Source organism: Oryx dammah, unplaced genomic scaffold, assembly GCF_014754425.2.
Source record: "Oryx dammah isolate SB20612 unplaced genomic scaffold, SCBI_Odam_1.1 HiC_scaffold_23, whole genome shotgun sequence".
Lineage (NCBI taxonomy): Eukaryota > Metazoa > Chordata > Mammalia > Artiodactyla > Bovidae > Oryx > Oryx dammah.
This window is the reverse complement of record NW_024070207.1, coordinates 78,001,400-78,013,761: the sequence shown is the minus strand read 5'-3', so window position 1 is coordinate 78,013,761 and position 12,362 is coordinate 78,001,400. Positions and strand designations below refer to the sequence as shown.

At 39.8% G+C, this 12,362-nt stretch overlaps 1 protein-coding gene across 1 annotated transcript in view; it reads right to left on the bottom strand.

Moving 5' to 3' along the window:
* JADE3 (jade family PHD finger 3) overlaps window positions 1-12,362 on the bottom strand; it is a 142,945-nt gene that overhangs the window by 14,168 nt on the left and 116,415 nt on the right. The window contains exon 8 of the mRNA XM_040265825.1: window positions 10,264-10,380. Within this exon, the coding sequence (XP_040121759.1) occupies window positions 10,264-10,380 (117 nt within the window). The remainder of the gene's footprint in view (window positions 1-10,263; window positions 10,381-12,362) is intronic.

Sequence of the window (12,362 nt, the reverse complement as noted above, 5' to 3'; positions counted from 1 at the left end):
TGTCCTGTCTGATAAGAGTGTCTTTATTTACCTGGAGGCCTTGGGCCATGTCAGATAGTCTCTGCTAACAATGTGATTTATGGTGGAGGCTCTGAGTCATGTGGTATCAGCCTGACTTTTGGAGGGACTGGAGAGACTAGAGACTAAGTCCAGCTATGCAGGTGGTCAGTCATGTCTACGTGATCAACTCCTAATAAAATCTCTGAACACCAAGGCTTGGGTGGTTTTGCTGGTTGGCAATACTCTGTGTATTATCATACGTCAGTGCTGAGAAAAATAAGCACTGTCCACAAGATTCCTCTTAGAGAGGAAACTGGAAGCTCTATGCCTGGTCTCTTCTGGATCCTGCCCTATGTACCTCTTCCTTTTGCTGATTTTAATCTGTATTCTTTCACTGTAATAAACTATGACCATGAGTATAATTGTTTTTTGAGTTCTGTGAGTCCTAATGAATTATTAAATTGGAGGGTGGTCTTGGGGACTTCCAACTTGTAGATATATACTTAGAAGTGGAATTACCAAGACATATAGTAACTCTATGTCTAACTTTTTGAAGAACTGCCAAACTGTTTTCCACAGTAGTTATGCATTTTACATTCCCACCAGCAACACATAAGTGTTCTAATTTCTCCACCTTCTTGCCAATAATTGTTATTGTCTGCTTTTTTGATTATTACCACCCTAATGAGTATGAAGTAATATCTCACTGTGGTTTACTTTTAAAGGGGTTAAGAAGAAATAATTTTCTACTTATTTTTCAGAAATTATAGAAGAGAAATGAGTTTTTGAAATACTTTCATTAGAGGGAAAATGCTATCCTTACATGTTCACATTTGTAAGGGGAGTTGGAGTTTCTTGTGGGATGAGAATTGAATCAGATAGGGTGGTTAGAATACAAATCTTTGAAAAAGAACACCAGAGACTGATTTAGGAATTAAATTGTTTTTTGCCTCTTTAAAGAAATATTTTATTACTCCCCCTAAAAGAAAACAGTGTGTACTCCTCAAAAGCAGATAACATCTGTGCTGAACACCATGGGCCTGGTGCATTTGTCCTTAGCAGTTTTTATCCTGCTGCAGGACAGTGTCCATTTGGTTGCCCTTAATACCCAGTAATCTGTGAACAGACAAATGGGTGATATCAGAGCAATTTTCTCAAAGTCTGGTCACTGACACCATGTCATAAATGGTTCAAAGTCAGCCTACAAAACTTGTTTAGCTGTTATGTACTTAAACTCTAGCACCAACAGTGGCCACCAGTCCTTCTGATCTCTCATCCCTAAGGGTCTGCAAGGTCTGATGGGTGATGTCACTTGAGTGTTATTTAACTTTTCTCATGTTTGTATCTGGTCTCCCTTAATAGACTATATATGCCTGAAGGCAAGAACCAGAAATATCTTAGAACAGGAACAATCTGTACTCACAAATAAAATTTGGAATATATGAAAAAAATATTAAGGTGCTTTCCCTCTTATTTTTTTTTGGTGCCCTTTAATCTTAATATTTAATTTCCTTCTCTACTAGTACCACCTTTAATAGTCACTGAGTAGACATACTTGAATTTTCCCACTTGTCAAAGATTTTCACTTGTTTTAAAAAAGTTCACTTCCCTCATAGTCAAAAGCTATTTACTGTTAGCCTAACAGTAAACTCCTGGCTGCCCACCAATTTATTCTGACTTCAATATACATGCATGTAACTCCAGACATGCCCACATTCCTCTACTGTCAAAAGGGACACCTACACCAGCACCAAATGTTTAATGATTCTATTCAGTTTGGCTGGATGAATGCCAGGACTTTACATCAACAAAGTCAGATTGATGCCAGGAAATAATATTAATATGAACAATAACAACAAGTACAACTATTAGTACCACAAATATTTACTGAGTATTCAGTATCTGTTAGGCACCGTGTTAAGTTCTTCACCACCTCCTTAAGTAGGTACTATTTTATCATCTCCATTTGTAGTTGTGGAAACTGAGGAACAGATCTGGTAGGTAACTTCCTCAAGGCTACATAACAAACAAGAGATGGAACCAGGATTTGGACCCCAGGAATCTGGCTTCAAATGTCATATTTTTAACAACTGTTCGTTCTTTCTTTTTCCCTCAAGGAAGGCCTAAAACATCTAGATTTAGGCTTAATGGGGCTTGAAGATAAGATACATAAGGACCCTAAAGAAATTCTGGAAAGGTGGCAGATGGACTGTATGTCTACAGTCTAGGCAAAATTTGGAGCTGTCTGGGACATCTGTTTAGAACCCGGTCTTTAGGATCTGTTCCAGGATTACCAGAAACTTTCATCCTCAGAAGAAAGGTTCTAGCTCCCAGATATGGAGGCTGTAGATAGTGGCTAGTCTAGACCCCAAAACTACCAGTGTAAGATTCTATCCTTGCCGAATGAATGTTTCCAAATCCAAAGAAGGGGAGAGATGTGGGTATTCCCCACTGCTGGAAGGTAGGAAGAATAAATACAATTCACAGTTAAGAAATCTTCATGAAGAGTTTATAAAGCAAAGTACTCGAAATGTGTGACTAATCACAAATACCCTTAAATAAACCTCTGAAAAACAATGATGCTAATAAAACTTGACCCCCACCCATATTCAGCTTATACTAATAGAGTGTGCTTTGTTTTCCATAGCTGACATCTAGTTTTACTGTGGCAAGTGAAAGTGAATTCGCTCAGTCATGTCCAACTCTTTGGGACCCCGTGGACTGTAGCCCTCCAGGCTCCTCTGTCCATGGGATTCTCCAGGCAAGAATACTGGAGTGGGTTGCCATTTCCTTCTCCAAGGGATCTTCCTGACCCAGGGATCGAACCCAGGTCTCCCGCATTGCAGGCAGACACTTTAACCTCTGAGCCACCAGGGTTTTACTGTGGCAAAAGAGACCAAAACCCCTTTTCCCTTTTAAGCCACCATTAACTTAATTCCAAACTGGTAAGTAATTTAGAATCTTGTTTCCTGTATGGGAATCAAAAGCAGTAAACAAATACAGTATATTGGTATAAGCAGAACATAGGTGGAGAAAAACACAACCACACTTCACAAGGTCACCTGCAGTTCACTCTCCCTCACCTCGGGGGAAGATCTTTAATGCAGCCTGGCACTTAAACTGCACTTTCCCAAACCAAAACACTATTTCACACCTCTTCTCTCCCCAGACTGGAGACTTCACCCACATCCTAACTCTCAGCTGATGATTCTGTTTCCTGCCTCACCGAGGAAATTACAACAATCAAAAGAGCACTATGCAGATTCCCAGCAGCACACCTACTTAATACTGTGCCTACATACTCTGCCTTTGAGTCTGTTACCCGGGAAGAACAATCTGTGCTCTTACCTGAAGCCACCCCTCTCTCACCTACTGAAAAACCTCTATCCAACAGTTTTTCCTCTCCACTGGGTCACTCTCTTTGCATGCACACTGTTATGTTCTATATGTTAACAAGCAAACATACAGTGTTAAGTGTTAGTCACTCAGTCGTGCCCAACTCTTTGTGACCCCATGGATTGCAGCCCACCAGGCTCCTCTGTCCATGAGATTTTCCAGGTAAGGATACTGGAGTGGGTTGCCATTTCCCTCTCCAGGGTATCTTCCCGACCCAGGGATCGAACCTGGGTCTCCTGCACTGCAGGCAGATTCTTTACCGATTGAGCTACAGTAATACACAGGGAACTGGTTCTAGACTTCCTGTGGGTACCAAAATCCACGGATGCTTAATCCGTTATATATTGATACAATGGCGAAGTATTTACATGTAACCTGTGCACATCCTCCCATACTTTAAATCATTATAAAAGCTAATACAATGCAAATGCTATGTAATAGTTGTCTGTGCAAGGCAAATTCAAATTTCCTTTTTGGAACTCTCTGGAATTTTTTCTGAATATTTTCAATTTGCCATTGGTTGAACCTTTGGATGTGGAACCTGTGGAAACAGAGGGCTGACCGTACACACTTGTCATTTCTTCCATCTTTTTTTTTTCATTCTATTTTATTTTTTATTTATTTTTACTTTACAATACTGTATTGGTTTTGCCATACATTGACCTGAATCTGCCACGGGTGTATGTGAGTTCCCAATCCTGAACCTCCCTCCCACCACCCTCCCCATATCATCTCTCTGGGTCATCTCAGTGCACCAGCCCCAAGCATCCTGTATCCTGTATCGAACCTAGACTAGCAATTCGTTTCTTACATGATAGTATACATGTTTTAATGCCATTCTCCCAAATCATCCCACCCTCTCCCTCTCCCACAGAGTCCAAAATTTCTTCCATCTTTAAGAGTGAACTTCTTTTCCCCACTTTTCCAGACCTCCTACTCTATTTCTTTGCCCTGACCTTTGGCAATGTAGCTTTTGCCATCACCACTCCACCTAAATTGCTCATCCAGATTACTAATAATCACATTGCTAAATTCAGAGATTAATTTGTAGTCCTCATCTTACTTCAGCAGTATTTTTACATCACTGATCATTTTCTTCTCCTTGAAATGCTTTCTTTCCTTGGTTTCTAGGCTACTACACTCTCTTGGTTTCCTCCTGTCTCCCTGATGACTTCTCAGTCTCCTCTCCTCTCTCTCCCTATTCCCCCAACTACTTAACACTGGAATGCTTCAAGGTCTAGTGCTTGGTACTATTCTCCTCTCTATCTACACACACTCACTCAGTGAACTTACCCAGTTCAGGGTAAAGATATCTACACAACAATGACTCCCAAATTTATGTCTTCAGTCCAAAACTTCCTCACAAGTCCTACAGACAACCATCAGTTTGATATTTCTACTACGATATCTGATAGACATCTCAAACTTAAATATCTAAAACTGAACTCATGTTGATCTTTTCCTCCACATCTCTTCTAACTGGAGATTATTCCATTCAGTATATGGAAACTTTACCCTACTCCCTGTTTGGGCCAAAGTCTGGAAACATGCCCAACTCCTATCTTTCTCTCTCACCATGCATCCTATTCGTAGCTAATCCTGTTGGCTCTATTTTCAACATTCATCCAAAACCCAGTCACTTTTCACCACTTCCACAGGGCTATCACTCCAGACAAAGCCACCCCAGCCATCTCTCAAGGATTACTGTAAAAGCTTCCGAATTGCTTTTCTCGTTCCTAACCTCCCCTCCTCAGTCTACTCCAAATAAGCAGCCAGCATGTCTATTTTTGTTTGTAACATTTTACTATGGAAAAATCTACATAAAAGCATAGAGAACACTCATTATATACTCATTATCCAGCTTTGATAATTAATGTATGACCTATCTTGTTTCATTTTTAACCTCTGCAGTACCCTGCTCTCCAGACTGTTTTGAAGCAAATCTTAGACATCATTCCATAGTGATCTGTTAAAAATATAAATCAAATTATGTCACTCATCTGCTCAAAACCTGCCAAAGCTCCCCCTTTAAATGCTGAGCAAAAACAAAAGATCTTTTTTTTTTTTTAATCTTTTGGCAGCACTGTGTGGCATGTGGCATCTTAGTTCCCCCAAAAAGGGACCAAACCCATGCCCTTTGCCTTGGAAACTTGGAGTCTTAACCACTGGACAGCCAGGAAAGTCCTCAAATAAAAGACCTTATAAGAGGCCTGGGAACCCTTCACCATGGGCTTGCACACCATGGCCCACAGACCAAATGCAGCCAGCTGCCGGTTGTTATGTGGCCCAAGAAATAAGAATAGGAGCTAAAGATGGTTTTTATGTTTTTAAAAAGTAGAAAACAATCAAAAGAAAAAGTATATTTTATGACAAAGTGACTTTCAAATTTTAGAGTCCATAAATAAAGTTTTATTGGTATATAGCCATGCTCATTTGCTTAAGTACTGTCTACGGCTGCCTTTGTGCTATAAAGACAGAGATGACTAATTGTGACACAGAATATATGGCCTGAAAAGCTTAAATATTTACTATCTGGCCCTATACAGAAAAAAGTTGCCAACCCTTGCCCAAACCAGTCAGGTCCCTGTGTAATCTCTCTGATCTTCTCTTCCCACACACTCCATTACAGTCTCACTGGCCTCTTTCCTATCACTCACACAGGCCAAACACACTCCTGTCTCAGGGCCTTTGCACTGGCTGATCCCTCTACTGGGAACATTTTTACCCCAAATATATGCAGTGTCTTCTCTCACCTTCAAGTCTTTGCTCAAATGTCACAACTATGGTGAGTCTTACTCTGACCACTTTATTTATTTATTTATTTATTTTTCTATTAGGATTTTTAAAAAAAAATTTTATTTTTACTTTATTTTACTTTACAATACTGTATTGGTTTTGCCATACATTGACATGAATCCACCATAGGTGTACATGCGTTCTCAAACATGAACCCCCCTCCCAAATCCCTCCCCATAACATCTCTCTGGGTCATCCCCGTGCACCAGCCCCAAGCATCCTGTATCCTGCATCGGACATAGACTGGCGATTCGTTTCTTACATGATAGTATACATGTTTCAATGCCATTCTCCCTAATCATCCCACCCTCTCCCTCTGAGTCCAAAAGTCTGCTCTACACATCTGTGTCTGTTTTGCTGTCTTGCATACAGGGTCATCATTGCCATTTTTCTAAATTCCATATATATGCGTTAGTATACTGTATTGGTGTTTTTCTTTCTGGCTTACTTCACTCTGTATAATCGGCTCCAGTTTCATCCACCTCATTAGAACTGATTCAAATGTATTCTTTTTAATGGCTGAGTAATACTCCATTGTGTATATGTACCACTGCTTTCTTATCCATGCATCTGCTGATGGACATCTAGGTTGTTTCCATGTCCTGGCTATTATAAACAATGCTGCGATGAACATTGGGGTACATGTGTCTCTTTCAATTCTGGTTTCCTCCGTGTGTATGCCCAGCAGTGGGATTGCTGGGTCATAAGGCAGTTCTATTTGCAATTTTTTAAGGAATCTCCACACTGTTCTCCATAGTGGCTGTACTAGTTTGCATTCCCACCAACAGTGTAGGAGGGTTCCCTTTTCTCCACACCCTCTCCAGCATTTATAAATGACCCAATCAAAAAATGGGCCAAAGAACTAAATAGACATTTCTCCAAAGAAGACATACAGATGGCTAACAAACACATGAAAAGATGCTCAACATCACTCATTATTAGAGAAATGCAAATCAAAACCACAATGAGGTAGCACTTCACACCAGTCAGAATGTGTGTGATCCAAAAGTCTGCAAGCAATAAATGACCACTTTATTTAAACTTGCAGTGTATGCCCCCTGCCTGACAATCCCCATCTTCTTTCTATACTTCATATTTTGGCACATTTTCCCTTTCCATAGCACATACTGTCTTATAATGTACTATTTAGTATCTATTGCTTATCACTGATTTCTCTCAAATCAAAATGTAAGTTCCCTGGTGCAAAGTTCTTTTTAGGTCCATTGATAAATCCAAAGTGCCTAGAACAATGCCTGGCACACAATTAGGCACTCAAATATTTGTTGAATAAGTGAAATTCCTAATAATCAAAAATTTAAGAGACTTTCATGACCACCACAGCAGCATACATCTCTACTTCATTGATCCATGTATCAACACAATGATAATTGAAGCATGGCAGGTACCTCACAGAAGAAATTCTCCACCTGATACTGACCATAGCGAGGTAACAAGAAAGTCAACATTGTTTACACCAAAGAGTTGCTGAAATCTCTTACCCAAGCCACTGCTGCCAGTTGTTGGCATAGCTACGAATGCATGATAACTGTAATGGAGAGGCTGGCAGATAGTTACCTAACAATCAAAGGACATTATTTAAAGTATACATTCAGTGGCTCCTAAACCAAGGAAGAAGAAAAGTTGAGCTATGCATCCTACGTAGCTGGTATTTCTCCAGTGGCTTTGGATGCTGATCAGCATTTGGGAGATAGTTGAGGTGGTATAGCAAAGGTCCAAATAAGAAAGATTAGCCAGAAAGAAATATATGGGGTGTGGAGTCTGGGATCAAGGCATGACAAGATAATGATGGCTGAATTCCCAAGGAGAGTCATTATGTAGAAAATGGAGACAGTCACACACACAAAAAACCCAAAACATGTCTAGTTTGGGCCATTCAGAGAAGTCCACCAGAACAAAGCAAGTGGAATGATGAAAAGTATTATTGAATCTTCTCATTGCTTAACACTATTTGCTGGAAACACCAGAGTCAAAATTTTGAAGCCAGATTATCCTTTGCTTAGAACTTAATGCTGGTTCATGAAACTACATGCAACAGAGAAACTGGAAGGGGAATGTTGAAACAAGTAAAATGATGAACGTATTTTCTTTTATTACCTCAACAAGAAAGCTCAGAATTAGCTATTATATGTCTGTATTTTAACAACCATATTTTAAGCCACTACTTTCATTTAGTAAACTCATAGTATACTAAGCAGAGATATTACAAAAGTAAAGGTAGTATAGATGCATTACAAATTATCTGTTATAAAAAGGTGTTGGATCTGTTAAGATTGAGAAAAACTAAGACTTCATTGGAACTTCATTAAATCTCTAATTTACTCAGTAAAAAAAATTAAGTCTTAATTTGGAAAGACCTTTACAAAATGCAGAATCTAAACTCTAAGTAATAAAAACAAAACCCACTTCAGTGCAAATGAAAAACCCACTCTAGAATGTTTTTTCCATCCATCTATTCATCTATCTTCCACCTATCAATCTAATATTTATTGTCAATCTGCCATGTCAGGGGTTTGGAGGATCTAAGGATGAAACAGTCCAAGCTTGCAGCCTCCCAGGGAAGCTAAGACTTGTAGGGAAGTAACTACAATACAGGGCAGAATGTGATAATATGGTGTGTTTTTTTCTCTCATCACAGTCATGATGCCAATTACTAACTGCTGTAAGAAAATCATCCTTTAAAGCAGCAAATATGGGGGAAAATGCAGGGAGAACAATAAGGACAGTAAGTAAATTAATGGATATAAATTCAATGTGCTATTATAAAATGACTATATGGTAATTATGAAAACATGGAAAATATTTTTTTTACTGGGGAGAATGCATATTACATTTAATCTATGATACAATTAAATACAGTTATAGTTATTCAATGGGCTGACACTGGGCAGGCATTCTCCTTTGTGCTAGGGAAACAATGATGCATAACCTTGGCCCTCAAGAAGCTCACATCTGGGGAGCTATGAGGAGGGAACTTAGAAAAGCATAAAAAGGCACTGTGTTAATGCAGTAGACCTGATGGGAATAGTTTTCCTTAAACAATTTCCTCCTTATACTTGCTAAAGTGCTATAGTTAAATAAAATCAGCCGGAAAATTTTGTTTTAAAAAAAGCAAGACAAAGTATGCAGTCCTGTCAAATGTTAAAATGAGTTTAAAAATCTACAAGAAGAATCAGATAGCAAGAAACCTCATGAAACACCTAAAGACACTGTCCCTAAACTATGACATCATATGGCCCCCTTTCTGTGAAGAAAGTGAACATGTAAACCTAACTGCAACCATCCTGTAGCTCCTATGCAAGAGGTCTGGGGAGTGGAAGGTCAGCCCTTCCTCTCTTCTTGCCAGGAAAGCCACCTTATTACATTTGGAATAAAAGGTGAGATGACATTCTGGAAAACTAGATTATGAAGGATCAATATTTCTGCCTTTTCTGGGTGTGACTGGCCATTCTCCACCCCACCCCACCCCCAAATGCTGCTTTTGGGTATGCCAGCTACAACTTCTACTTCAAACAGCTAAATTTCTATGCCTCAGATGTCTCAGAAAACTCTACTTGCACTACCATATGCAACAACTGTGCCTTTGAGAATGACTTTCAAGTCTATCAAACCAGAATTTATCCATTTAGATGCATCTTTCCTATTAAGTGAGTTGCACTTAGTCCAACAACAGAATCATCTGTCAAACTGCCCTGGAACCTAAGTCATCCATCCTCCACGGGTAAGCCACACAAGAACACGGGCCTGGTTGTTTAGAAGTTATGGCTTGTTTCCACCCAGGATCATCTAGCTTCAGAACTCACCTAATTCATCAGATCTGACAGCAAAGGACGGAAATTAACTACCACTATGGCTACTGAGAAGAATAAGCCAAAGGGTCCAGAGGCACCATCCAAAAAACGGTTCCAGAAATGGTCTGCACAGTAGCAGAGCTCCAGAAGTGAGTGGGAGGTGGCTTCCTGAGTAACCTTTCAGTTAGAGGATGCTCTAACTGGGAGGGTAAGTTTGGCTAATTTGGTGTTAACCCACTCAACCACTTTTCATTGGACTTACCTGTATACAAGCACCTGTCTTCAACTTGCACAGGCTGCAGACTAAGGCCCACCGACTGGGCGGAATATGGGAGATCTTTGTGATTGGTTCCATTCTCTCAGGACAAGCAATGCTGACCTACAAATAAAACACCACCATAAGGCAGAAGGCACCAAGGCATGCAGGAGTACCTTTCACAAACCGTGAGTGGTATTACTCGCAGCTCAGAACATCAAAACAATGAGGTGAGCCATATCTCTTAAGGTTATTATGGAACTAAGAATAAATGAAACCTGTCTCTAGCCACTGCTCAGGCCTTCAATCATTTCCAGTAATATAAACAATTCATATATAGGAGGAGAGGGCAGAAGTAGAGGCTAAGCATGGTTACCTTAATGAATCAAAGATATCTACACTTTACTTAAGAACCAAAGAAAGCTACTGAGGAAAGGAATTAAGATTCACAAAATCTAGCACCTCTTACATGTTTGAGATGGTGCTACACACCTTGTTTTTTTCATTTAACTAATGAATGATGAAAAACAGAGGCAGTGACATAATATTACTGGAAAGTAGTAGCAATCTGCAGCACATAAGTAGAAAAGATGAGGATGCTAACATTTTAAAACCAGTCTTTAAAATCATGTAACTATTACCAGCTTAGTCTATTCTCCCAGCTAAAGTAGCTTCCTTGCTTTATTTATTTTTCTTTTTTTTTTGGCCATGCCACGTATACAGGATCTTAGTTTCCTGATCAGGGATTGAACTGTGCCTCCTGCAGTAGAAGCAGAGTCCTAACGATGTACTCAAAGTAGCTTTAAAGTGAAACGAGTCTTTGAGAGAGTGCTGGAAAAAATGCTTTTTTAAAAAAGACGGAAATTTGTGTGTGTGTGTGTGTGTGTGAGTGAAAATAAGGGGTCAAGCAACTTCTGGTAAGAAGTGTTTTCTTTTCCTTCTCTTTAAAAATATATAATGTGTGTTTTTAAAAATTTTTTAATATAAAGTTATTTATTTTAATTGGAGGTTAATACTTTACAATATTGTATTGGTTTTGCCACACATCAACATGAATCCGCCACAGGTATACACGTGTTCCCCATCCTGAACCCCCCTCCCTCCTCCCTCCCCGTACCATCCCTCTGGGTTGTCTCAGTACCGAAATAACTTTAAAAAAGTGAAGGACCATTGAACAAGGACAGTCAAACGAGTACAATTTCCACCCACATCAAGAAAGCAACAGTAGAAAGATCAGGGACATCTTGAACAGGCCCAAAGGTACTAAAAATCAGGTACTAGAAACCATAAGAGAAGGTCAATGGTGAGAAAGCTTCTTTTGAAAAAAACTCTGAGTCATATTCCAGACTTTTAACATTTTTTTCAGACTTTTAATATTTTGAAAGAATCTGCTTTATTAGCTAGGGAATTTGCTACTGGAAATTAGTGATTCTATGGCCAGAAACCTCAGGGTTCATTTCACATGTCTATTTAGCTGGATGTTCTTAGTAAGAAAAACAAAACCACTACTCAAAAAAAAAAAAAAAATACTGACTTCTGTATCCATAAGAGGGCTTCCCAGGCGGTGCAGTGGTAAAGAATCCGCCTGCCAATGCAGGTTCAGTCTCTAGGTCAGGAAGATCCCCTGGAGTAGGAAATGGCAACCCTCCAGTATTCTTGCCTGGGAAATCCCATGGACAGAGGAGCCTGGTGGGCTACAGTCCATGGGGTTGAAAAAAGTCAGACTCAGCACACATATCCATAAGAATACCTATGTACCTAGGATTTTCCGTTCAGAAGTTGCAGCTTGAAGGCTCTAGAGGATGTGGGTTTAGTAGTTGTGGTGCACGGGCCTAGTTGCCCGTGCATGTGGAATCTTCCTGGACCAGGGATTGAACTCATGTCCTCTAACTGAACCCAAGGCAGGCAGACTCTTCATCAATGGATCACCAGGGAAATCCAAGATATGGTACTTTTAAGGTAAGTGAAAAGTGAAAGTGAAGTCGCTCAGTCGTGTCTGACTCTTTGCGACCCCATGGACTATAGCCTACCAGGCTCCTCAGTCCATAGAATTTTCCAGACAAGAGTACTGGAGTGGGTTGCCATTTCCTTCTCCAGGGGACCTT